This window comes from Lates calcarifer, linkage group LG2 (assembly GCF_001640805.2).
Source record: "Lates calcarifer isolate ASB-BC8 linkage group LG2, TLL_Latcal_v3, whole genome shotgun sequence".
NCBI lineage: Eukaryota > Metazoa > Chordata > Actinopteri > Centropomidae > Lates > Lates calcarifer.
In genome coordinates this window covers 6,639,932-6,663,053 of record NC_066834.1, presented here as the reverse complement: position 1 = coordinate 6,663,053, position 23,122 = coordinate 6,639,932, and the positions used below count along the sequence as shown (strand labels likewise).

The 23,122-nt window shown below is 39.6% G+C and overlaps 2 protein-coding genes across 7 annotated transcripts; both read left to right on the top strand.

Annotated features, from left to right (window-relative positions):
• Positions 1-169: 169 nt before the first annotated feature.
• On the top strand, positions 170-12,620 carry pir (pirin). 4 transcript variants are annotated; one of them, XM_018683685.2, is made up of 10 exons: positions 170-224; positions 1,240-1,358; positions 1,456-1,548; positions 3,920-4,000; positions 6,295-6,501; positions 8,038-8,122; positions 8,514-8,558; positions 10,346-10,428; positions 11,702-11,768; positions 11,896-12,620. In XM_018683685.2, exons 2-10 carry the CDS (start codon positions 1,266-1,268, stop codon positions 12,012-12,014), a joined length of 873 nt encoding a protein of 290 aa, XP_018539201.1. In that variant the 5' UTR covers positions 170-224; positions 1,240-1,265; the 3' UTR covers positions 12,015-12,620. The 4 variants fall into 4 exon arrangements, with proteins under 4 accessions (XP_018539201.1, XP_050930494.1, XP_050930491.1 ...); XM_051074537.1 differs by lacking the exon at positions 11,896-12,620 and adding an exon at positions 10,698-10,801; XM_051074534.1 differs by having other exon boundaries at positions 190-270.
• Positions 12,621-12,735: 115 nt separating this feature from the next.
• Positions 12,736-20,272, top strand: vegfd (vascular endothelial growth factor D). Of its 3 annotated transcripts, none has more exons than XM_018683682.2 (8): positions 12,736-13,016; positions 15,713-15,926; positions 16,011-16,131; positions 16,716-16,785; positions 16,892-17,019; positions 17,101-17,216; positions 17,630-17,786; positions 18,711-20,272. In XM_018683682.2, exons 1-8 carry the CDS (start codon positions 12,930-12,932, stop codon positions 18,727-18,729), a joined length of 912 nt encoding a protein of 303 aa, XP_018539198.1. In that variant the 5' UTR covers positions 12,736-12,929; the 3' UTR covers positions 18,730-20,272. The 3 variants fall into 3 exon arrangements, with proteins under 3 accessions (XP_018539198.1, XP_018539197.1, XP_018539196.1); XM_018683681.2 differs by having other exon boundaries at positions 12,736-13,886; XM_018683680.2 differs by having other exon boundaries at positions 12,736-13,895.
• The last annotated feature ends 2,850 nt before the right edge of the window (positions 20,273-23,122 follow it).

Here is a 23,122-nt window from a genome sequence, read left to right as displayed (position 1 = left end):
TTTTTAAGTAATCCTTATTGTAAAACCTCTGAGACACATGTGTAACTTTGGGCTGTAAATTTGACTTGACAGGGAGTGATACCCTCAGCCCTGTGCAAGTCTTGGTGACACTGGGTCAGGGATCACCCTGTAGACGTGTATTATTAAGCCACGCCCCCTATGCGACTTCCGCATTATAATCCTACCTGAGGAGGTGAGAGGGCCGCTGTGACAACAGTAAACAGGTCAGCATTTTCAGAACAGTGACGCGATTTGTTGTTATTTTTCCAGGTAGGTGGGTGTTTGGCAGTAGTCTATAAATGCAGTACTTGGATTAATTTCTGAGGTATTTCTCGATGTAATTTAACGTTGTTAAACACTGATACAAGTGATGTTGTAGGTGATTCGTAATTCTTCAGGTGAAGTAAATGGCAGGCCACGCGTCCATTATGTTCAATGCAAATATAATAAAGTCTGCAGTTAATCAACAGGCACCGGTAAGCAGTGTTGAAGAAATTCATAAGATCAGAGATCGCTTCGTGAGGCTGTTAAAATTCTGCAGAAAGTCTTTATTTCAATCAAGTAAACTGATGATACATGTACGACCCAGCGGGGAGCCCCCAGGACAGAGATGATGCAGTAACATTTAAGACTCAGACTCTGAAATAAATACAGCGAAAGTTACCAAGGCGTCAGCAGCAGCAGCAGCAGGGTTGAGATCTGCTGATAACCTGCTGACTCGCTCAGCTGATACACTCGCAGGCGATCGTTGCTTTCAGATCTGTGGATATGTTTCAGTCGCTGTAGCATCTATGCAGCTGAGACGCTCCTGTTCGTCGAGAATAGTGTTTTGAAACCGGGAAAACCCCGGGATTGCGTGACCTTTTCGGTTATTTTGTGTCATGTGAGAGTATTTTATGTTAGAAAATTCATCGAGCAGTCCATTTTTTTGGTCATATTTTAACAAGATGGGCCACAATAACACTTTGAACTGTAAAAGGGATTTTGTTGTGAGACCACTAGTGTGCTTTAAAAATGAATTTGATCTTTGTACAACACTCTTGAGAAATAATGAAGAGAAAAAACGTGTAACTTGTAACGGGGCACAGGTGAATTGGAAGCTCTGACTGAGTGTTTTGTCTGTCTGGCTGTTTGTGCACAAGAAAAACGGTAAAAGAAAAAAATAAACCATTTTATTGGGTCCATAAATGCTCTTTATAGTCATTTAATGAACTTTACTGTGTATTTTTTGTTTTGCAGTGACTGGTGAAACCTTTCCCAACATAATGAATGTGAGGAAAGTGGAAAGGACAGTTCTGAGTGTGGAACAGGCAGAGGGAGTCGGTGCTCGTGTCCGGAGGAGCATTGGCAGAAAAGAGGTATCAGCATGTTGATGTACTTCAGCTGTCATCCATATTGTTAAAACTCCAACAAATTAGCAGTCTGTGTCAGTCGCTGTACATGTTTTATCTCCAGCTGAGGAACCTGGATCCCTTCCTGATGTTGGATGAGTTTAGAGTAAGCAAGCCGGCAGGTTTTCCAGACCATCCTCACAGAGGATTTGAGACGGTAAGTTTATTTGACTATAATTTTAGGTTCTATTATTAATAAGTGAACTATTTATTGTGGCAGCAAATATAATATGAAGTCAAATGCAGTGTCTCGGGCCTGAGGCCACAGCAGCACCACATTTAAGTTTAGATTATACACAAAATTTACAAGAGAAATATAGATGACTATTAACATAAAAATATGATTACAGCTGAAACAGTAGGCAAGTAGACAACTATTTTCATAACTGATTTATTGTGTGGAATTTTTCAATTTGCCATCCATTTTTTCCAGTTAAAGAGAGCAGGGGTTCCTGAATGGAGGGTCTATGGCATCATATGGTATACAGGTTGTAAAGCCCCATGAGGCAAATTTCTAATTTTTAACATTGGCCTATATAAATAAAACTGACTTTACATGACTTAAACAAAAACACCATATACTCGTCAGTTCCAGTGTTGAACTGGTGCAACTGCTTTAATCAAAGAACTAAAAGGATCAACAGGTTGGAATCAGGGGTGAATTTCCTACTTTTATCACCAGATGGCGACAACAGGACAGCGTCCACAAAGTAAGCTGTACCACTTTGCCCTCCACAAATTATTTAGGTTTATAGATTTAAATGTTTGTACAGAAAGTCAGGGATATGATATATGCTGCTACTGTTAAGTGTGCACAAGGTTAAGTTCTGTCAGAAAGGGTTGGGTTAAAGATTTTCTCATGACAACTCACAAAGAAAATCCCCTGTTTTGAAAGAGAGGAACTGTCCCTGCCTCTAATGTGTTTTTGTGGAATCGTCCTTGGTTTACTGTGCATTTTTGATTAATAAACTCTGTCTCCACCAAAGAGAGAGTTTCCCTTGACCTTGTCAAACCAGGTCACATTACTGCAGCCTCTTATGCTGTAAATATATATTTCACGGATTTTCTCCCCATGAACAAACACAAACTCTCCTCAGATAATGACCTCCTTTTTAAAACCAATTAATTCCACTTCACCCCTTTCTCTACTGTAGTTTATGATAATTTTAATAAAGTAGATGTGGCCTCATGTAAAACCTCCTCATTTTTCACAGTACAGTTTCCCTTCTGTCTCCATTTGCCACCTCTCCTTTCTTCATTTAATGTCTGACTGTAGACTAATATTGAAAATGATTAATCGATTATTTACTTGACCAAGAAGTAACTGATGACAACATTGATATGTACGAAATAACTATCTTACAACTCTTTTGTGTTTTAGGGCAGAGACATAAAATAAATTTAAGGTATAATTTTGAGTGACCAAAATTATGTGCCCAAGTCAAATAATGCTGCTTTTAGTGATTGGTTTGGAAAGTGAATAGTTTCAAAATAGTTGCTCTAGTCATTTATACAATAAGTAATGTGTGTACCCCTTACTCTGTTTTTCATTTTATTACATCTCTAGAAGTGGACAGCCTTTTGGATTTGCCTGAGCCTTACTGGTTTCTGCTGTATGTCTGAATAAAGCGGGAGAATGTCCGATTAAATAACCTTTCATTTCAAGCCCTAATGAATGGAAAAATATACAAATTTTCTCTATTTCTGTCCACTCTGTGATAAACCTGTTTTTGAAAATGGCTAAACAAACATATCCCAGATAAAATCAATTTGACCTTAATGCTTTATATCAAATTCACCACATACCTGTCAAGTCTTTTTTAAGTTGTAGCTAAATGTCAGCAGGTATTCCAAAGACACTCTTAATTTTTTTTAATTCAACAACCTCACTGATGAATGGGGCTGATGTGGCAGGTTGGAAGCTGACCTTAGAAAAGCAGATATTGTCCTTAGATTGCCAGACGTTCCTTCAAGTGTATTTGATTTGGCAGATGCAACTTAAATCTCCCGGTGTGGTTGGACAGGACTAGGCTATACTCCCAGCATGCCTTTCAGCAGGTGTGTTTGCTCACACTCACATGACTTTTGAAATCACACAGCTGTGGAGACAGATCACAGGCAGCTCACTGCGGGGGCCTGAGCTTTCCTCCCTTACACAGATGTTCACCTTTGAACCCACGACCCCAGACTCAGCACTTCTCTTCCTGTCCAGTCTGACCACTGGGGCAGTGAAACGAGCGCACATGTGCTCTTAGTGTCGAAGCGACACTTGTTTGTAAGTTCATGGCCTGAGTTAATGAAACCTGGAACATGATATTTCACTCGATGCAAATGTAAAAAAATGTTCATTACTTTATTATAGTGCTGTCAAAATTATAAAAGAAGAAAAATTTAAATGAAAAATGCCCCGGCTCTTTACGTTTGTTTTGAAATATTACTAATTATTAAGTCATCTGTATGAGACAATCATGCACAATGTTGCTACAGCTGTTTATGCTGCATATGTATTTGTGTTTTTCCTCAAACAGGTAACATATGTTTTAGAGGGGGTCACGGCCCATGAAGACTTCTGTGGCCATTCAGGACGACTGAAACCTGGAGATCTGCAAGTACTGCATAACTGTTTATACTCCTCACATTTAGGCTTTTTAAAATGTCAAACTATTCCTTTAACTTCGCCACAAACAAAATGAATTGGTTATATTTTTTCAGATATTCAGATTCACATGTTATCCAACAGAGGGATCATTGTTATCTATGACTCTAGTCCTCTAATTGTAAATGTGGTATATTGTAAGCAAGTCATTAACTTGAATCAGAAGCACTCAGTTCACAAGCTACAAGAGCAGAAGACTTAAGCCTTTTGGTATACAAATCCCCACAAACTCATTACATATGCATTATAATGTTGTGCACTCACACTAATTGGATATCATGCCCTCTGGGTTGTTTCCTGTGTTTTTAAAGTAGTAAAGTCACATTCACACACATACGTATACACACACACACACACACACACACACACACACACACACACACACAAAGACACATGCGCATACACACACACAGGCTGCTGACTCAGCTTCAGTCTGTAGCAGAGGTTCAGGCAGTTCAGCTGAATTTGCTCTAACCCGCTATGTGCACCCTCCGCGGGCTCGGACGTCACGTGGGAGATGCAGATGCTCAAACAGACGGCTGCCTGTCCTTTAGGGAAAGCTCGAACACCATCTCAGATTGAAGCAGGGTTTCAATAAAGAAAGTGACGAAGACATCGTGCCAACAGAGAAAATGTTCAAGAATTTTCTCAGTTAATATTTGAAATAATTCCACATCTGTATTCATTTTAAAAGAAAATTAATCACACTAAAGTGTAGCTGAAAGAAACAATTTGACAAGTTGTAACTGAAATAGTTGCCCATAATGTCCTACTGTATGCATGAATTGCATTATTACAAGCTGTATCAAAGTTTTGAAGTTTAAAATTACAGTTGCCATGTTTTCATACACAGTGTCAATCTTCATCAGGACTATGTACCCAAACTGACAGCATGTGTCCAAGTTAGACTGCATATTTATTAAATCATAATAGATATTTTAGATTTCATCTCATCCACCGATTCATTTCAAGCACGGAGCAGGTCTGTGTTTCCTGCTGTGCCTCTTGGTTTTCTAGTTATCCTCTGTTGTATTCTGCATGTTTTATTGTCCAGTAGATCCCCTCACAGTAAATATCCAGCACGCAGCAGTAAAAGGAACCAAACAGCATGATGAACAGTCACAGATGAATTATTGGTGGCCAGCTGCATTAAAGCAAAGCTCGAGAGTGGAAATTTCCAGCTGGCCTAAAGGAGAAGCAGAAGCTGTTAAGCTAAACTTCATTTCATCCAGTGTTTCGAATCACTACCTGAAACCAACTCCACAACAACTCCACCCCTGAAATAGTGCTTTTAATTCAAAATGTTTGTTCTTTCTAATTCATTTGTTTCATAGATTTTTTGTTATATAAAAATATTCAGAAACCAGAAAATTGTGTCCATATTTTACTGAAATTCACTTTTGTCATGTTTCATGACAATTGTTTCCATTTACAATGTTTTACTATCTTATGAAAATAGTTCCTGCCTGGGGTCTACCTCGCCTTTTGCCCAATATCAGCTGGGATTGGCTCCAGCCCCCCGTAACCCTTAAGGATAAGCAGTATAGATAATAGATGGATGGATGGTGAAAGTCTATACGATGTGTTTGCATTGAAAATTGTGGTTTTCACCAGGCAGCTGCAGTTATATTTCATATTTATTCATTCATTATGTACACTTCCGGCACAGTTTTACTCAAGATTTAAGCTGCAGTCTGTAACAACATAAACAAATAACATGCCAATCTATCCTCTGTTTGTTGAGACATTTCACTTTGAACCAAAAATGAAAAAAAAAATGGTAATGCTAGATTAAAAGTCACAGGGTAATTAAGATACATTATCTAGCAACTCTGAGTGTTTAAACCAAATTTTTTGCCAATCTATCTTGTAGATTTCGAGACACTGTAATTCACAAGATCAGTAAAAACTCTGACCTGCTCGTGGCACCAGATGAAAAATCAGGGGATACCCATGATTACGGCAATACATCCCTTTAAGAACATTTACGTTTGTACAAAATTTCATCACAATTCCTCTGACTGTTGTTGAGTTATTTCCCGCCTGGACCAAAGTGGTGGACCAGCCAACAGATCAGCAGTGCTATTCCCAGAGCCACACTATATACGTGGCTCATAAGATCCTCTGCCTTCTGGTTATCTAATACAAATAAAAAAAAAAAAACAAGTATAATGTTTTTAGCAAATACAAGCCTATATGCAATACACTATATATGGTATATTTGAAATATGTCTCCTTGTTCACCAGTGGATGACTGCAGGACGGGGGGTGGTCCATGCTGAAATGCCTGTATCAGAGGAGCCGGTGGTGGGCTTACAGCTGTGGGTGAACCTGCCCAGGCGAGACAAGATGGTGGAACCAGCGTACCAGGAGCTTAAACGCTCAGAGATCCCCAAACCCAGCCAGGGAGGAGTTACAGTCTCTGTGATATCTGGAGAAGCTTTAGGAGCAAAGGTCATGTCTATTTGTGTGTGTGTGTGTGAGTGAATGAAAGCATCTCCATAATTTGCCTACGGCATTGTGATATCACTGCAACGTCATTAAGTCAAGCAAAAGAGAAGAGCACTTTGAAACTGAACATCATGTTTATTTTCCTGGTAGCAGTTGATCTCATGGTGATTGCTCATTTGCTGGGTGCTTGAGGCAAACAGGAAAAACTGACAAACAATGACAAACAATGACATAAATGTGCATGTATTCATGTGAGTGTGTGTGTGTGTGTGTGTGTGTGTGTGTGTGTGTGTGGGAGAGAGAGAGAGAGAGAGAGAGAGAGAGAGGGAATGCCTGTTAACCACACTATTTGACCAGTGTTAGTGTAAGGAGTGTCTGTCTGAAAAGAGGAAGCGGCAAATGAGAAGCAGATTGTCTATGAGTGTTGCAGTGTTTGTGTTTGTATAAGGTTACTGCAGGGAAGGAGACACAGTGACAAACATGAATTTCTATGGATTTATTGTATTTATACTGTATAAAGCTCATAATATTTGGTTTATACAGATAATACCTTTACAGATTAGTTTAAGCTCAACTTGGCCCATTGTATTAAAAACGAAAAAACTGAAATGTTGCGTTTTCACTCTGTTAGAGTGACTGGTTCTTTGTCACCTCTCTGACCAAAGCCCTTGTTACCCAGTTACTCAGCAACTCTAGGAAGAGTGCTCCTGACCACTGAGGCCACTGTACTCCTGGGAACACTCAAAGAAATTGTTTTATACCCTTGTTCTGATCGATGCCTCACCACAATTTTATTGCCGAGGTCTACAGAGAGTTCCTTTGATTTCATGGCTTGGTTCATGTCCTGATATGCAGTGTGAAATGTGGGACACTTATATGAACAGGCGTGTGCCTTTCTAAACTATGTCCAGTCAATTCAGCTTGCCACAAATTGACTCCAATCAAGTTCTAGACACATTTTAAGGATAATTAAAGCAAACAGGATGCTACTGACCGCAGTTGTTGACCACAGTGTTTTGCAGTTAGGCTGAATAACCAAAGTAAAGTCATGAGTAATGTAACTTATTACTTTTGCTGATGAGTAATTAGCAAAGTAGTAAAGTATCATTACTTTTTCAGTGAGCAATATTTAACTACTAATTGACCAAACTGCACAATTTTGCAGATACATCCCTTAAAATGCCCTATATTTATAGTATTTTGTTTAACACCTGGTGACTTGTCTCACTCACATCCATAAAGGAGATAGCTGTGGAAGAAATGTAAGCTGTAGAGCTACCATTACTAGATCCTGACTTTGTATCTCTGAGGTGATTAGTAGGTTGTGAAATCAATGCAGCTTTAACTTACTCCTCATAACCCATTTGCAGGGAACAGCAGTGCTGATATATAAACAGTTTATGTTATAAACAGTGGACCATGACAGTCACTGGTGACGCTGTGTCAAAGTTTCCACGTATTTCTTAAAATATTTAATGCTTGTGGCTGTCCGTGTGTCATGGGAGTATATTTTCTGACTGTCTGTCTTTTTTCCTAAAGTCTAAGGTTTTCACAAGGACACCAACCATTTACCTGGATTTCAGGATGCAGGCAGGGGCCCTGCATGTGCAGCCAGTCCCCTCAGGTAGGAGAATGACAGCAGTTACACGTGTTCTGGTTACTTCATTATAAAATCTGTGTTTTTTGGTAAAAAGCCACAGAATTACCTCCAAAGCAAGACTGTGTAGAAATAGTTCTGGTATGACCAGTGGCTTTTGGAGGCCTGATAAATGTAATGAATTAATTTCACAGTGGAGCAATTATTTGGCTAAAGAGCCACATATTTCTCCCAGAAGATCACAGACTCCTAAAGCAGCTATAGTAAGGGTAATGTTTCTATGCAAGTGCTGCAGCTGTTTGCTAACAAGTTCATTATATCAAACTAAAAACTGATAACGTGTCAATGCTGTGGTCACAACTTGTTTCTACAGCCCCCTCACACATACACTTATCAAGAATATGTCTGTGTTTGACAGGATGGACAACATTCATCTACACATTATCAGGATCCATTTGTGTTGGTGAGTTAAGGAAGATGCACACCTTTTTTATTTTAACTTTGCAGCAACACATAGTTCCTTTCCCTTATAGATCCATACATAACTGGTCTCGTATTGTCCAACGCTGAAGATTAATATAAGAAATCACAAATAACCAGGGTGATACAAACATTGTTTAGCTGGATATGTGCGAACTCTTCTGTGTATTTTATCACTTTCTCACTTCCCTGCCTGCTCCTCCTGCTGCCATATCTACATTACAGAAATGTGTGTGATCTCAGTCCAATCACAACTTCCCATCTACATTCAGCCAAAAGGCCCATGTGTTACATTTTAAAGCTTGATAGATTCATACTGTCACTAAACTATGATGTCTTCAGACTCAAGACTATAGCACTTCAATCTGAAATTTACCCAACATTACTGGAAAGATTATTGCACTACCATAAAATATGACAGTAGAGTTTGGCCTCATATCAATCATCATACCCACATGTTATAACTACACCCCATTTTATCAGTGTTGCCGTTTGACATTTTACTGTGAAATACTGAATTTCCTGCATGTTGGACGCCATCGTATGATCAGGGAGTTCCCCTTGCATGAGAACAAACCCTTTCAGACGGCAAACTCATTTCCAGAGGCTTTGTTGGTTTGTTGAAACCTGTTGTTTTCAGTCAGAATTCCCCTTTTAATATTCTTTCATAAAATTTCATTGTGATTTGATTACTGTCCATCATTGAACTGCAGGATCTCTCAGACTGGTTGTAATTGCTCACAGATGTTTTGATGACACGAGAGAATGAAAATGGCTGCTAAGATTAAAGACAATATTTGAATCTTTAGTCTCCAACTCTACATGTAGTCTGACTAAATCAAAACCAGCTGGCTTTGATGAATGCATCAACCACAAGTGGAAGTGTCTGGCTTTCTCTGTGTTTAGTGACAGTAAGTGGTGCAGTTTGCAAACAAACTGCTAAACCAGGTCAGAATGTCTGAAACATGCAGGTGCATATATTTCTATTTAACTCAGTTAAAAAGAACTGTGGTATCCTGAAATTTATGAAACAAATATAATGATCACCAATTATGCACAAGACAGCTCATTAAAAGCAAGTAAACTGGTTGTGGGTGAATAATTAAATGGTAACACCAGTGTCTGAACAGGTTTCATCCAATTTTCTGCCTTATTGCTTTGATTGACCTTCAAGACTGAGTTGACCAATGTCTTGTCCTCCTCCTGGGGGATTCCAAAGTGTTCCCAGGCCAGATGGGATATGTAATTCCTTCAGCGAGTTCTGGGTCTACCCAGGACTGTCCAGTGGATGTGCTTGGAAAACCTCCAAGCAACCAGGAATCATCCAAGATGCCTAAACCATGTCCTTTTGACGTGAAGGAGCTCTACTCCAAAACTGCCTCTGGATATCTGAGATTCTCACCCTATCTCTAGTGGCCTCAGACTTGGAGGGTGTTGACCCTCATTCTGACCGCTTCATCTACAAAGAGCAGAGATGCAATTCTGAGGTTCCTAAACCAGAAGCTTTCCTCGCCTCAGCTGCGCCCTGTCCATGAATATCATAAACAGGATTTAAGACAAGGGATAACCTTGGGGTGTGTCCAACAACCACTGAAAAACATGTTAAAACTGAATCAGAAAGAGCTCAAAGACCACAATCCTAATCAATCATCAATCATCTTAAATAACGTGTTTTTTGTGTGTTTTATTTCCTAGCATCATAATGGCCAGACAATGTGCAAAATGAAGAGGTGTGGTATTGTAGGACAAATCATTTTCCCTTTTTTCAAGGCCCAGATCAGGAGCAGCAGAGGGTGGAGCCCCACCACACAGTGGTGTTTGGAGATGGAGACTGTGTCAAGGTTGAAAATAAGGTGAGAAATTTGAGTATCGAGACCAGTGGCTCCCAAACTTATTTCCATAATGTTCCTCCTGGAAGGTGAAAATAATTAATTTGTTTAATGACTTAATTACCTAAGTATCCTCATCCCCTGTAGAATATAAGACCACAGTGAGCTTCCTCCACCGTTTCCTCTTCTTTGCAACATATTGAGCCCCCCCCCCCCACTCTCCCTTTGCCAGCTTGTCCCTTTACAGTCACCTCATTTGTGGTTCACTTGGTTTTGTTTTGCCTGAATTTCAGCACAACCTGGTATGCAGTCTGCCTCAGCTGCAGACCTTGATGTTTCATATTTCAAGAGGGTTGTGCTGGGTCTCCACGGTGACCACAAGTACATAATTGCAGAGGTTTGCGTGCATGCATGTTTACAGAGCCCACCACAAAAAGCATGTAGCTACTTTATGTCACCTCTCCTTTATTTCACTGATGATACCATTGCCTTTATTTTTCCTGCACCAAGATTTCAATCTTGTCAGGCCAGGAGACGCCTTACAGCCTTCTTAGGTATCCAATGTGGAATCTCTCTGTTCTTTTTTATATCAGCCTTGGTTTCCAGCCACCATTCAGAACTGTACATTAGAATCAATGCGATGTTGCTGTTACATAGAGGGACATTTGTTTTTAGGCTATAGTGCAGGGGAGTTGGGAAAACACACCTTTGACTATCCCCAACCTTCTTACAATGACCTGAAGCATGACCTGTTTTTCTTTTATTCCTTGTCAAATCTGTTCATGAATCTGAATCTTGCTAACCTAAGTCTAAATAGCATCAGAGCACAAACAATTGTATAACATTCACAAATTGATCAGATTAATTCATCGTTTATTCAGCTCCAATTTGTCCCCTTGGTTTTGATCCACCACTGATTTAGACCAGTGGTTCTCAACCCCTTTTGCTTGTTACACTTTTAAAATGGAGCAATCTATTTCACTCACCCTCACAGGTTATGATCTTGTCGTGAAGAGTTCAATCAAAAAGTGATTGGCTCTTCCTTCTCAGATTGTCCTCACACAGTATATCATCGGAAAAAAACAAAGTTTTTGACAAAAATAAATCCTGTGCAAGAGAGATATATGATTTTCTCTCTTAAATCATCATAGGACCACACAAATTTATCTTGGGACCTATTGAGAGGGTGTCAATCACTACGTTTGAAAAAACAGATTTTGAAATTACAAATGAAAGGCTATAGTCAGTGCACTTCATACATGCTAATGAAGATGATGGCGCACTGCTTTCTCCTCAGGACTCTGAAGTTTCCCATTTTGTGCTGATCGCTGGAGACCCAATCAACGAGCCTGTGGTACAACATGGTACGTCATTTGCGTTATTCCCTCCATATCACTGAATAAAAAAATCATCGATGTGTATAAGAAGTCACAAATAGAACTTAATCAATATAAGTAATGTAAATATTTGGTGTGTTGTGTCTGCCATCAGGTCCATTTGTAATGACCACAGAGGAAGAGATCAAACAGGCGATCAGGGACTACAAGAGTGGGAGAAATGGCTTTGAAAGGGCCATAAACTGGAGATCCAAGATCAGAGATTCTATCTAAACACAATGTGCTGCACTCTGTGAAAATAATTGCCTTGCTTGTTATAGAAACATATTTTTCGAGATACTTTGTTGTGATAATTCTTTAAAAATGGCAAAAGTTTGACATTGAAAACATTATTATATATCATGTATTTATTTTCAGAACATTTAGTACTTGCCTACAGGACATTAAGTATTTTCCAGCATGTCCAAGTGCTTCATGTAGGAGTGAACGACATGCCCCATTGTTAGCACCATAGTAGTTTACCCCCTCTCCCTTGTAAAATATAGATTTTAGGGAAAATGTGCGTCTTAACTGCTCTCCACGTCCCTTGTTAAAATTAAGTTTTATTGCATTTTCCTTCTGCTGTTTGAAATAATAGTGAAGCAGAGCTGTTGTGAAATTCTGAAAGTTTCTTGCACACATTGTTATGAAGATAATTTAACACACTGCACTTCAAGTAGCCTAAGTATAATGGTTTAACAAATATTTTGATGTTTGATGGCATGTATTTTTGTACCACAGAATTTGCTGGAAACAAACATTAACTTTTATTTGCTGTAAAACAAAAGGAATCAGCCTTCCAGTTGCTAGACACATAAAAATATTGTTTTTTTTTTTAAAGCCATTGTTTTTGCAAAGTCAACAGAAAAGCTGCTGTTCCTCATTTGCATACAAATTATGGATGCTGCTCTCATATTTAATCCATTGTATATGTTACATGGTATGTGAGTAGGGCCTGGACGGGTGAGTGGGTGGGGTGTCTGTCAGACAAGGGTGGTGCTGGCATCATTTTTCCTCTCGCACATTACAGAGGTCTGGATCATATTTAAAACACGTGTTACTGTTCTCTGGCTGTGTGCGGTTTTGCAGCTCCAAAGAGGAAGACACTGATGGGGGATTTAACAGGCAGGCGACCTGATCACTTGACAGATGGACATTAAAAAGGAAGACAGGAACACACAAGCAAATAAAAAGGCACACTTTGAGGCATCAGGACCAGCAGCAGAGAGATATAAGGTCAGGCACTAAGACAGACATACTAACTTCTCATAGCTCTTTCAGACCTTAGAAGAAAAAGTTGTGTGGCCATTCATGTACGTCAGGGCCTTTTTTTTTTTTTTTTGGACAAACCACATTAGGATCTGGAGAGCTGAGGGGTGACACAGGGAAAGTTTAGCATACAAATATTGTAACCACTGAAATTAGCAGTTAAGGGAAACCAGACGCAAGCAGCCTTTTCAGGAGGTGGGAAGAAAAGAGTTTGAACAGAGAGGAATTTTTTCAGATCATCTATATTGAAGCCCTGTAATACTTCAAAGGCCTTCAAACCAACTGGACAAAACAGAGAGTGTCTTTAAGGAGATTTTAAGGATATCTTGACTTTTCTGAGGTAATTTTCAACTTCTAGTAGTGTTGTTATTTAACTGGACACCTCAGGTTCTGCATCAAAGCTTCAGCAGTAAGAGTTACACATTTTAAAGCCTCTTTAGTCTTCTCCATTTGGCTGGTGTGCTGTGACAGGTTAGGTCTGGCTCACACACACACACACACACACACTCTCTCTACTGTGCAGCTGGAAGATCAAGAGTTTGTGTTGCACATACCTGCGCTGGGAAGACAGAGTGTGTGTGTGTGTGTGTGGTCTGAGGAACTCAGCTGGTCTGGGAAACAGAGTCAGAGAGGCAGTCGGTTCTGAGTGCTTCCTGCCAGCAGTAAAAGGAGACAAGTTCATACTGCTGAGTGATTCTCAGAGAAAGCGAGCGAAACCAAGGGATGATGATGAAGATGAAACAGACCCTGTGCAGACTCTCTTTCTTGGTGACACTGGTGGTGGAGATGAGCTGGATAAATGTGGGCCACAGCATGCACACGGAGGGAGGAAGAAGGGCAAGTATGGTACAAAGCTTTATGTCTTCAAGTATGTAATATGTAAGAAGCCTTTTGCAAGCCACCGCTTTTTCATATGATATATAATAGCAGATTCTGTTTGGCTTGGCTAAGAATAACTTGAATTTATCATCTAACATTGTCTAGAAAGCTCTAACTGTATATTCTTGATGCATTCAGGGCTTGATTTTTGAACAGTTGCTGCAAGTGCAGTAGATGTGCTCACTGTGTTCTGTCCACAAAGATCAAAACGGACATCATTGCAATCATGTGTACTCTTGCATGTGGCTACATTGTACCTGCGTCAGAGGGACTATTGAACCACTTTGCTCCTATTAAGTGGATTTTTCCTTTTAAAGTCTCTCCATCTTTACCTACTTTTCAATTCCTGTCATCCAACTCTCAGGCATTCTCCCTCTCTGTTTCTGATTAGTGGATCTATCCCCTGGTAGAAATTGTGGAGGGGAAACCTCCCTGTTTTCTGTTATCGTTTCTGTGATTTAAGTGGAAGCAGTCAGCCAGCCAACCTGCCCCACCCTCTGTTATGCAACACACTGAACACATCAGAAAGCTCAGATTATAACAGTTGTCTAGAGTAAATAAAGCAAACACTACACAGACAAGTGCATTACTCCTTGACTGTCCTCTCTGATGTGCCTCCACCCTGCCAGCAGACCTACCATCATGCTTTGGCTTTCCCGCCTCAAAACAAGTCTGGGAACTCTTAAATTTTAACTCTCCCCTCTCGTCCTGATCTAATCTCACCCTTGTCACCTCTACAGTCCATTTAAAATTTCAGCAAGTTAAAAGAAAAATAAAACTGTAGAAATCTTTCACATGGGACAGTATTTTGGATTTACTGCAAGAGATTATATTTCATGTTATAAAAAGATACACTTAAGTATTGAGCACTGGACACAGCATGTGATCGTGGGAACTTTGCTCTTCTGTGGTAGCATGACAGGTGGTTTTATAATTCTTTCCCACCCCTGAATCACAACTCCTCTCCTCTACTATGTACAGTATGTGCATGTGTCCATACTGTACATTTGCCCCTAGGTGGATGGCACTGCTGCCTCTTCTCAAAGTGCATGCTCACACCCAAAGTCGCTGTTTCAGCTGTTGATAATCACACACACCTTAACTAATAGGTGTGACATCAGCCCGAGTGCTCCAAGTCACTCTCTACACTACAGCAAATATCATATCAATTCATCCCCAGTGTGGTGCACATGATAGCAGAAAATGATGCACATAATGTAGCTGTAAATGTTTTTAATGTTACCCAGTTCTATTTTTATTACATTTTACTTGCTTGTTTTTGCATGAATATTATATTTAACTAGACTAAAACATCCCTCAGGGAAACTGAATATCTGCAGCAAATAGTACAGTAATCAATTTAATATCTGACAAGATATTTCCCTCTGGATTACACCACGACTGACAACCTCATGGTGGTGCTAGAGGAAGAGTCAGAATCACCAAAGTCAGTGAGAGACATCCTCTGGGGACCATGAATGTCTGTACCAAATTTCATGGCAAGCCATCCAGTAGTTGTTAAGACATCTTAGCCTGAACTAAAGCGGTGAACAGACAAGCGGACTGACATTGCCATTAGGTTTAAATCAATATAGAGGATTCTTTGGTCTTTTGCTGCATGATCGTTGTCCTCTGTCAGAAGTGTGCATGTTTTTCAATGCCTCATTAGTGATTGTGTAATTTTGGAAGGACACAAAATGTGCATCCCAAAAAGACAGATGCAGTCTTTTATGTATTTATGTGAATATGAGACATTAAAAGATGACTGACTGTGATCCCTGCAGGTAATGAAGCAGTGGGAAAGGAAAGTACGGTCAGCCTCCAGCCTGGATGAGTTGCTGAGACTCACAGACTTTCCTGACTGGAAGTTGTGGAAGTGTCGCCTGAGACTGCAGCAGCCAGAGACCCAGACAGAGACCCTCTCCTCTCCACCCTCAGTGGGGTCGCACCGCTCTACACGTTACGCTGCAGAATCTTACAGCCTGGAGATTCTTAAAGGTTGGATAAATCATGCAACACTTTATACTGGAGTCTGTTTATGTGTGCTGATGTGGTTATGAACATTGTGTGTCTTGTGTTTAGCCATAGATGAAGAGTGGCAGCGGACTCAGTGCATGCCAAGGGAAACATGCGTCGACGTGGCCAAGGAGTTAGGCACTGACCCCTCCATGTTCTTCAAGCCTCCTTGTGTGTCCATCCACAGGTTTGTTTACATCAGATCCACAACTTTAACATTGTTCACCAAACTCAATACTACAGCAAATGTTAAAATAATGTCCATATTTGACCTCTGTAAGCCTGCAGAGGCCCATTAATATGGAAACATATTCAAAATAATAATCAAAAAAATCATCTATAACACGGAGAGCATCACCTATCTTATATGGAACCCTTGCTATGCTATGCCCCCCCCCCCCGCCTTCTTAACCCAACCGGTTGAGGCAGATGGCTGCCCACCCTGAGTCCAGTTCTGCTCAAGGTTTCTGCCTTTTGAAAGGAAGTTTTTCCTTGCCACTGTCGCCTAGTACTGCTCATGGTGGGATTTATTGGGTCTCTCTCTGTACCTATTTTAAAGAGTATGGTCTAGACCTGCTTTATATGAAAAGTGCCTTGAGATTACTTTTGTTGTGATATGGTGCTATATAAATAAAATTGAATTGAATTGAATTGAACCTCCTGATAGTCAGGTACATTAGCTTACTGTATGTGTCCTATATGAGTGGAACTGTTCTGTGTTTAAGTTGCACATCACTTTGCCCAGATGTGAATTTATTTTTTCACTGACAGATGCAGTGGTTGCTGCAATCAAGAGGGTGTCACCTGCAGAAACACAACTACTGTATATGTGAATAAAACTGTGAGTCACTGAATCTCAGATGATAAATGGATATACTTTTAAATTATTTTATTCAAGCTTCCTCTAAGGTCCTGAGTATAACCACTCATGATTTTGTGTGTTTCAGGTCCTTAGTGTCATTCCATTCAAGTTTGTACCAGAACCCGTGCTAATAAAAATAGCTAATCATACAGAGTGTAGGTGCATGGAGCCCGCCATAATACGACGTAATGCTCAACCTCACAGGAGCAGTGGGTGAGTCCCAAACCTCAGCCAGCCTTATTTTTCAGCTGAATTTGTTGTGATGTTTTTCTAATTCATCTGATTCACCGGCAGCTGCTCTCTGATGGGCCAGCTGTCAGAGGCAGAGGACTCCAGGAGACTGTGTGCCAGTGGGTTGATTTGGGATTGTTCCAGTGACAGATGTATACCTTACCCTTCCAGTATACCAGGTGTGTGTGTGTGTGTGTGTGTGTGTGTGTGTGTGTGTGTGTGTGTGTGTGTTTTCATGTGTGTGTGGCTGTGTGCATAAAACATCATGGTTTCAGTTTTCATGTACACTAACTATACTAATAACGCCCAGGAAGTTTCCAAGAAGTCAAACTGGCAGTGCTGTCACTGTAACAAACTCTGATTATAATTCTTGATATTTTCAAAGTTTCCTCACTAGATAACAGAAACAAACTCTGGTTTTTAATGACCTCTAAGTTTTTTTTAAGTGATCTATGGTTCAGCCTGACTCTAGAACTTACTCACTTCTTATGGTAGATTGTACCCGCAAAAACAGGTATTCATGGCACAGAATTTCTTGTTCTTATATTGTCTTTGTGACTTAAATGCACTCCTATTATTACCTCCTATTTAGAGTTTCCTCTCAGTTCATGGATGCCCGACTGTGAGATAGATGTGGAGCGATGTGATTGTCTTCCTAGACCTGTGCCAACTCTGCAGCCAAGAGGCTGCCAACTCAACTCTTCCACCTGTGCCCACAGGCATCAACATTTCGATCAAGCCTCCTGCAGGTAGGCCAGAGATACTAATCTGTCTGTCTAGCATGGACAGTCGCTCTTGACTATACTCTAAAATGACTTTAAAGTCTGTTTAAAGCAAATTCAGGGATTTGTCTCTAGACACATTATTTATGTCAGAAAATAGTTCCTGAAAACATGTGTAAAGTCTGTAAACTGTGTGTTACTGCACTGTGGAGTTAGGCTGTTTCACAGTTTTCCATCAGTTTCATTCTCAGGATTTTATGGGCGGGTCATAAATGTTGGCTTGACGATGCACTGGAGCCACCGGTGTATCCTCTGGTGGTATATACAACTCCAAGGCTGCTTTTATCTGTTTTACAAGTTGTGGTGCTAATAGGGTGCTAGCAGGATGCTAACTGTCACTGAGCTGCAGTGGGCGTGGTTTCAGCGCCTGCAGTGGACACGCTCCCAGCATCTCAGAGCAGAGAGAGCTCCTTATTTTATCATGACTTTGAAACCTAATTTTATGTAAGCTATTTAACGATTTTTTTTAACCATTCAAATTTAGCTGGGTGGTTGATAACAAATTTTTCTGTGGTGTGACTGAGAACGCATCAGCATTACTGCTTTACATGGACTTCAAACACACAAAAAACGCACTTAGATGCTGTCATTATCATATGACCAACAAGTAAAATGATCATGTCTAGGAGAAAGCATTAGGAAATGATCAAACAAGTGCCGGAAAATGGGTAAAGTGAGAGGATGAAAAATAAAGGATCCAGTTAATGAAAGCATATTCCCAGCATTTATATAGACATGTAGTATGAACTGAATAAACAAACTGATCAGTTTCTAAAACCCCTGTTAAGTTCAGGTTTCTCCAGGGTGAATGCTGGCAGAACAGTAGACTTTCTCCCGTGTCTGGATTCATGCATATTTCATACTTCTAAATGGTCCCTCTTTTATTCACAGTTGCAAACGGCCCAAGTAGAAGTCCATGGGGGGGGGATGAATTACGACAACCTGCTTGCCAAGGAAGTTTGGAGGCAGAGAAAAAAGGCTCATAATTTATTTACAGTCCTATTTATGCTGATCATTTTAACTAATTAAGATGATATTAACTTACAAGACCATGTTAATTGATTATTTTTTTTACATGCTTACCTTATGTTTCAATCAATGTGTCAAGTTTATATTTTGTACATTTGTTCTTTGTGCACTGAATATGTAGTTTATATTAAAAGATTATTTTTATAATTTGAATTTGATATGAATGTATGCATTATTGCTCTAACTGGACATTTCCCCAAATCTCCACCTTCTGACAAACTTCACATACTTATTTCCACTTGTTCAAAATAACTGGGTACAGAACTCGCTTTGCAGCCAACTTGCATACTTTATTTGCAACAAGCTAAGTAAGCTGAGACCATAAAGAATCTATAAAAAATATTTTCCCTCCTTGGAAATATTCATGTTTTTTCGTGATTTTCTTTTTCTGTTCCAACAGAAAAAGATTCTTTAATGTCCAACAGATTACATATGAAACCTTTATCACAATTATATATAATATAAAACATAAGAAGTCACATAATCAGTTCAACAGAGATCACCTGTGAGACATCAGAGGCTCTCAACTGATTACATTATAAATACAACTGAATCTGGAGGGCCTGTGAGGCTAGAGATTAAAACAAGTGCATTAATGCACAATGCAATACAGGGAAAATTCTGAAGGAAAAACTGACCTGTAACTTGAGAGAAGATTTGTTTTCCAGCAAAACAAGGAGCCCAAGCATAAAGTCGTAAATGTCCTTGAGTGGCTGCTGACTCAGAATCCAGATCTCTGGAAAAGGTTGTTCATTCACAAACCCCATGCAGCCTGAAAGGGAAACCAGGAACATGTGCAAAGCTAATAGAGACCTGTCCACAAAGACCCAGGACTGTAAGTGCTGCCGAATGTGTATCTGCTGAATACTGACCTGGAGGGAGTGAGTACTGTTGACAATAAGTATTTTATATTTGCCAATAATTTAGATCACTTTGTAGTGTCCTGATTTCACTTTGACAGGTTTTCTCCTGCTGATCTGTGTAAAAAATAAAAAAAATAATCTGCTTTGGTTCAGTGTTGTAAGACAATAAGACAAACTTTTATAGGCACTCTACAAGCTAACATGAGATGAGTCCTGCTACATTGCTATCTATTCAATACCTGTGAACTTTTTGTTAGCCAGATGGTGGCAGAGAAGATGGCAATCTACACCTCAGTATGATTTGTGTTTGTTATATGTTATGTATTTGAGCCTCCAGATGAAAGTCAATCGTCTCTAATAAAGTTTAAAGATCTGCAGCAGAAACAACATGGCTTATCAGAAGACAGAGTGGATTGTAAACACAGCTTCTCATAAAACAGAACCATCATTTGTAAATGTGTTTATTTTACTGTTGCTGCTTGGTGAATGTATTGATTTCCAGTCTGGTATTCCTATTTTTCCCTCATGCTGCTGATCCATAAAATGTAACATTTAAGTGTACCATTTATGTCCTTTTGTTGTCATTAGAATTGATTTTATATCCATCATTGGTGTAGATACAATTTCATTGTGTTTCAGAGCTCCAGAGGACACTACGCTCTAATAGTGACATTAAACAGTATCAGTGCTGCCTTTTTGGAGCCGTACAGGCTGTTCAAGGTCATGATAAGAAGTGTCAGCGGCTGGAAATTAAAGGCAGACACTACAGGTAGAACTGCTGTCACCTTTAAGGCATTGCATGGGATAAAACTTTTAGCTCCTAAACTGATCCTGCTCTAGCAGTCATAGAACAAAGAAAAAAATAAAAGAAAGAAAACATGATATAGAAAACATCATATGTGATGACTTGAATTACTGAACACAGCATATTCCAAATTACATGATTAAACAAAATATTAAACAGACTGGAGGTACAAGGAGTTTGTCTCCCCCTTGCTGCACTATTTGAGTACTCCTGCATCCAAACAATTTTGAGAATATCCAACCCCTGTGTGTGTAAGAGAGATTAATCTAAAAGTATAAGGCCATGGTCACCATAAATCCAAGATCTTAATGCAACAAACAGTCTATTAATTTTTTAGCTGTTAGTTTAGCCAAAAAGATTTATACATATGAATTGAAAGGAGGATGTAATTCAAAAGGTGGGCAAATTGAAGTAAAATGATAAGTAAAGTCTCCCCCAGTCTCGGAGTAACATACTGTAGCACTGGGTTAATATAATTTAAATCTAATAATAGAAGTACATCATTTACCTTTACCAAGCCGCACACAGGAAAAGGTTTTCAGTGAATAGTGATGATCCCAAGAGGTGATTAATTCAGGTGATTCATCTCCAGAGCCCTTACACCTCTTCAACACCTCCCACTGGGGGTGGAAGATGATGAATCTTGAGGACCAGTGCTCTGCTGGACTTTCCATTTGACTCTTTTCTTTTTGACAAATAATTGGCTAAAAAAAAAACCACACACATTAGCTCTACTTTGAACTTCAGGAATGGTAGCTTCACATTTGCACTTTCCCTCTATTTGAACGACATCTATCTGACAAAATGGTACACGGCCAAAAGTATGCGGCCATTAAAGCCGCCATTCAACACTGTGGGGAGCATGCTTATTCAATCTCTTGCTGAGAGTTAGGTGAGGATACCATTATAATATGTTAGCTATAGTCAGCAGCCTGTTAGCATAGCATAAAGACTGGAAACAGGGGGAAACAGTGAGCTTCGCAGCCAGCTCCTCTTAAGCTCACTAATAGTTCATTACATCTCGTTTGTTTAATCCGTACAAAAAGCAACACATTGTGGTTTTATGGGGGGGTTTTGTGCAAGATCATTTCTTGGCCAGGCACAGCGACTTCTTGGAGTTTTAATAATGAGGTTGGGCAGGCAACAAGTAAAAACCGCTTCCAGCTAAGAAATAGCACCGCGCATAGCTGTACGTAAAACCATGTTTAATATGCTCTGGTGTGTTTGGAAACTGATGTTAGGCAGGCAATCTTCGACATCAATCTATAAAAAAACATTTTGCTTCACTTTGTGCCAGGAGATTATCATGCTGACACATAAACAGGCCTTCACCAAACTGTTAGTATTGTCAGTGTAGTATTGTCTAAAATGGCATTAAGATCTACCTTTAATTGTACTATAGGGGCCTAGTGCAAATAGCCCTACATACTACATATTACTGGCCACGTGGTGCATAAGTTACATAATCAAAGTGGGACTTTGTAGAGCTGAGGTATATAAAAAAAGACTGAATCTGATGCCCATGTCACCAGCCCAAAGGAACGGTCTGTGCTATATACAGCACTCTGTTCCTTTGGTCCATCTGAAAGACCTGTGGGAGATTTTCACACATTTTCACAAAGACACAGGACGTCATCAGGTCCTCTTTAAAGTCTCAGGTGCCCAAGGAGAAAGAGCTGGATCTGTGAAGTTTTGTTGTCAGGAATACAGGAATACAACTGCATATTACAGGGTATGAAATTGCACAAAAACCAAAGTCATTTTAGCCCAATGCAGTCCAGTGGGTGAGAAGAAAATGATGTAATGTTGTTTTCTTTTATGAAGTCAGAAACCTGTGTCATCTTGGTGTGCAGTTGTTTTCACTGAGTACTGCACTCTTGAGTCTTTGAACCCTACATGTTTCCATGCATCACAGGGTCATTGTAAATGAGGGAAACCTCATTGCCATATGGCAGCAGGAATACTGGAGCTTTGCTGTCGTGGTTATGATAATATGTAGTTAAGGTTATGTTATGCAACAGTCATGGTTTGGTTGGGTTTCAGCACAAAAACTTCTTGGTAAGATTTAGGAAAATATCATAATTTGGGTTAAAATAAGAATTTCCTTAAACTGGCGATAAATTACTTTTCAACCTGACTATTGGTTTCAGACCAGAGACAAACTATGTTTTTTCATGTAAAATTCCTGTGTTCCCTGTGGGTCATAATTAGCTGCTTACAGAGACAACTTATGGGCTTTTTTTCTCTTGAAGCCTGTGTCTCATTGTCCCTAATGCAGCCATCTCATTTTATAGTCTTTTTAATGTTCTACACACTGTAATAGTCCCCAGTAAAATCACTACATCAAAATAAAAAAGTAAAACAATATCTAATTTTTTTTGTAAACATACACAAGGCTCAAAGACAGAGCTTCAAACAAAACAGAAAGAAGATTCACTTTTATACTGCTCTGAATATGATGATTACAGGCGCTGTAAAGAGACCTTCTTGTCATCAATTGTAAATTCTGTCTAAAAGTGATAAATTTCCCATGGGACAACACTGACATCAAGTGTGGAATAAATATGATGACATTTCAGCTCTCTGATGTGCTTTGATAGTTCTGA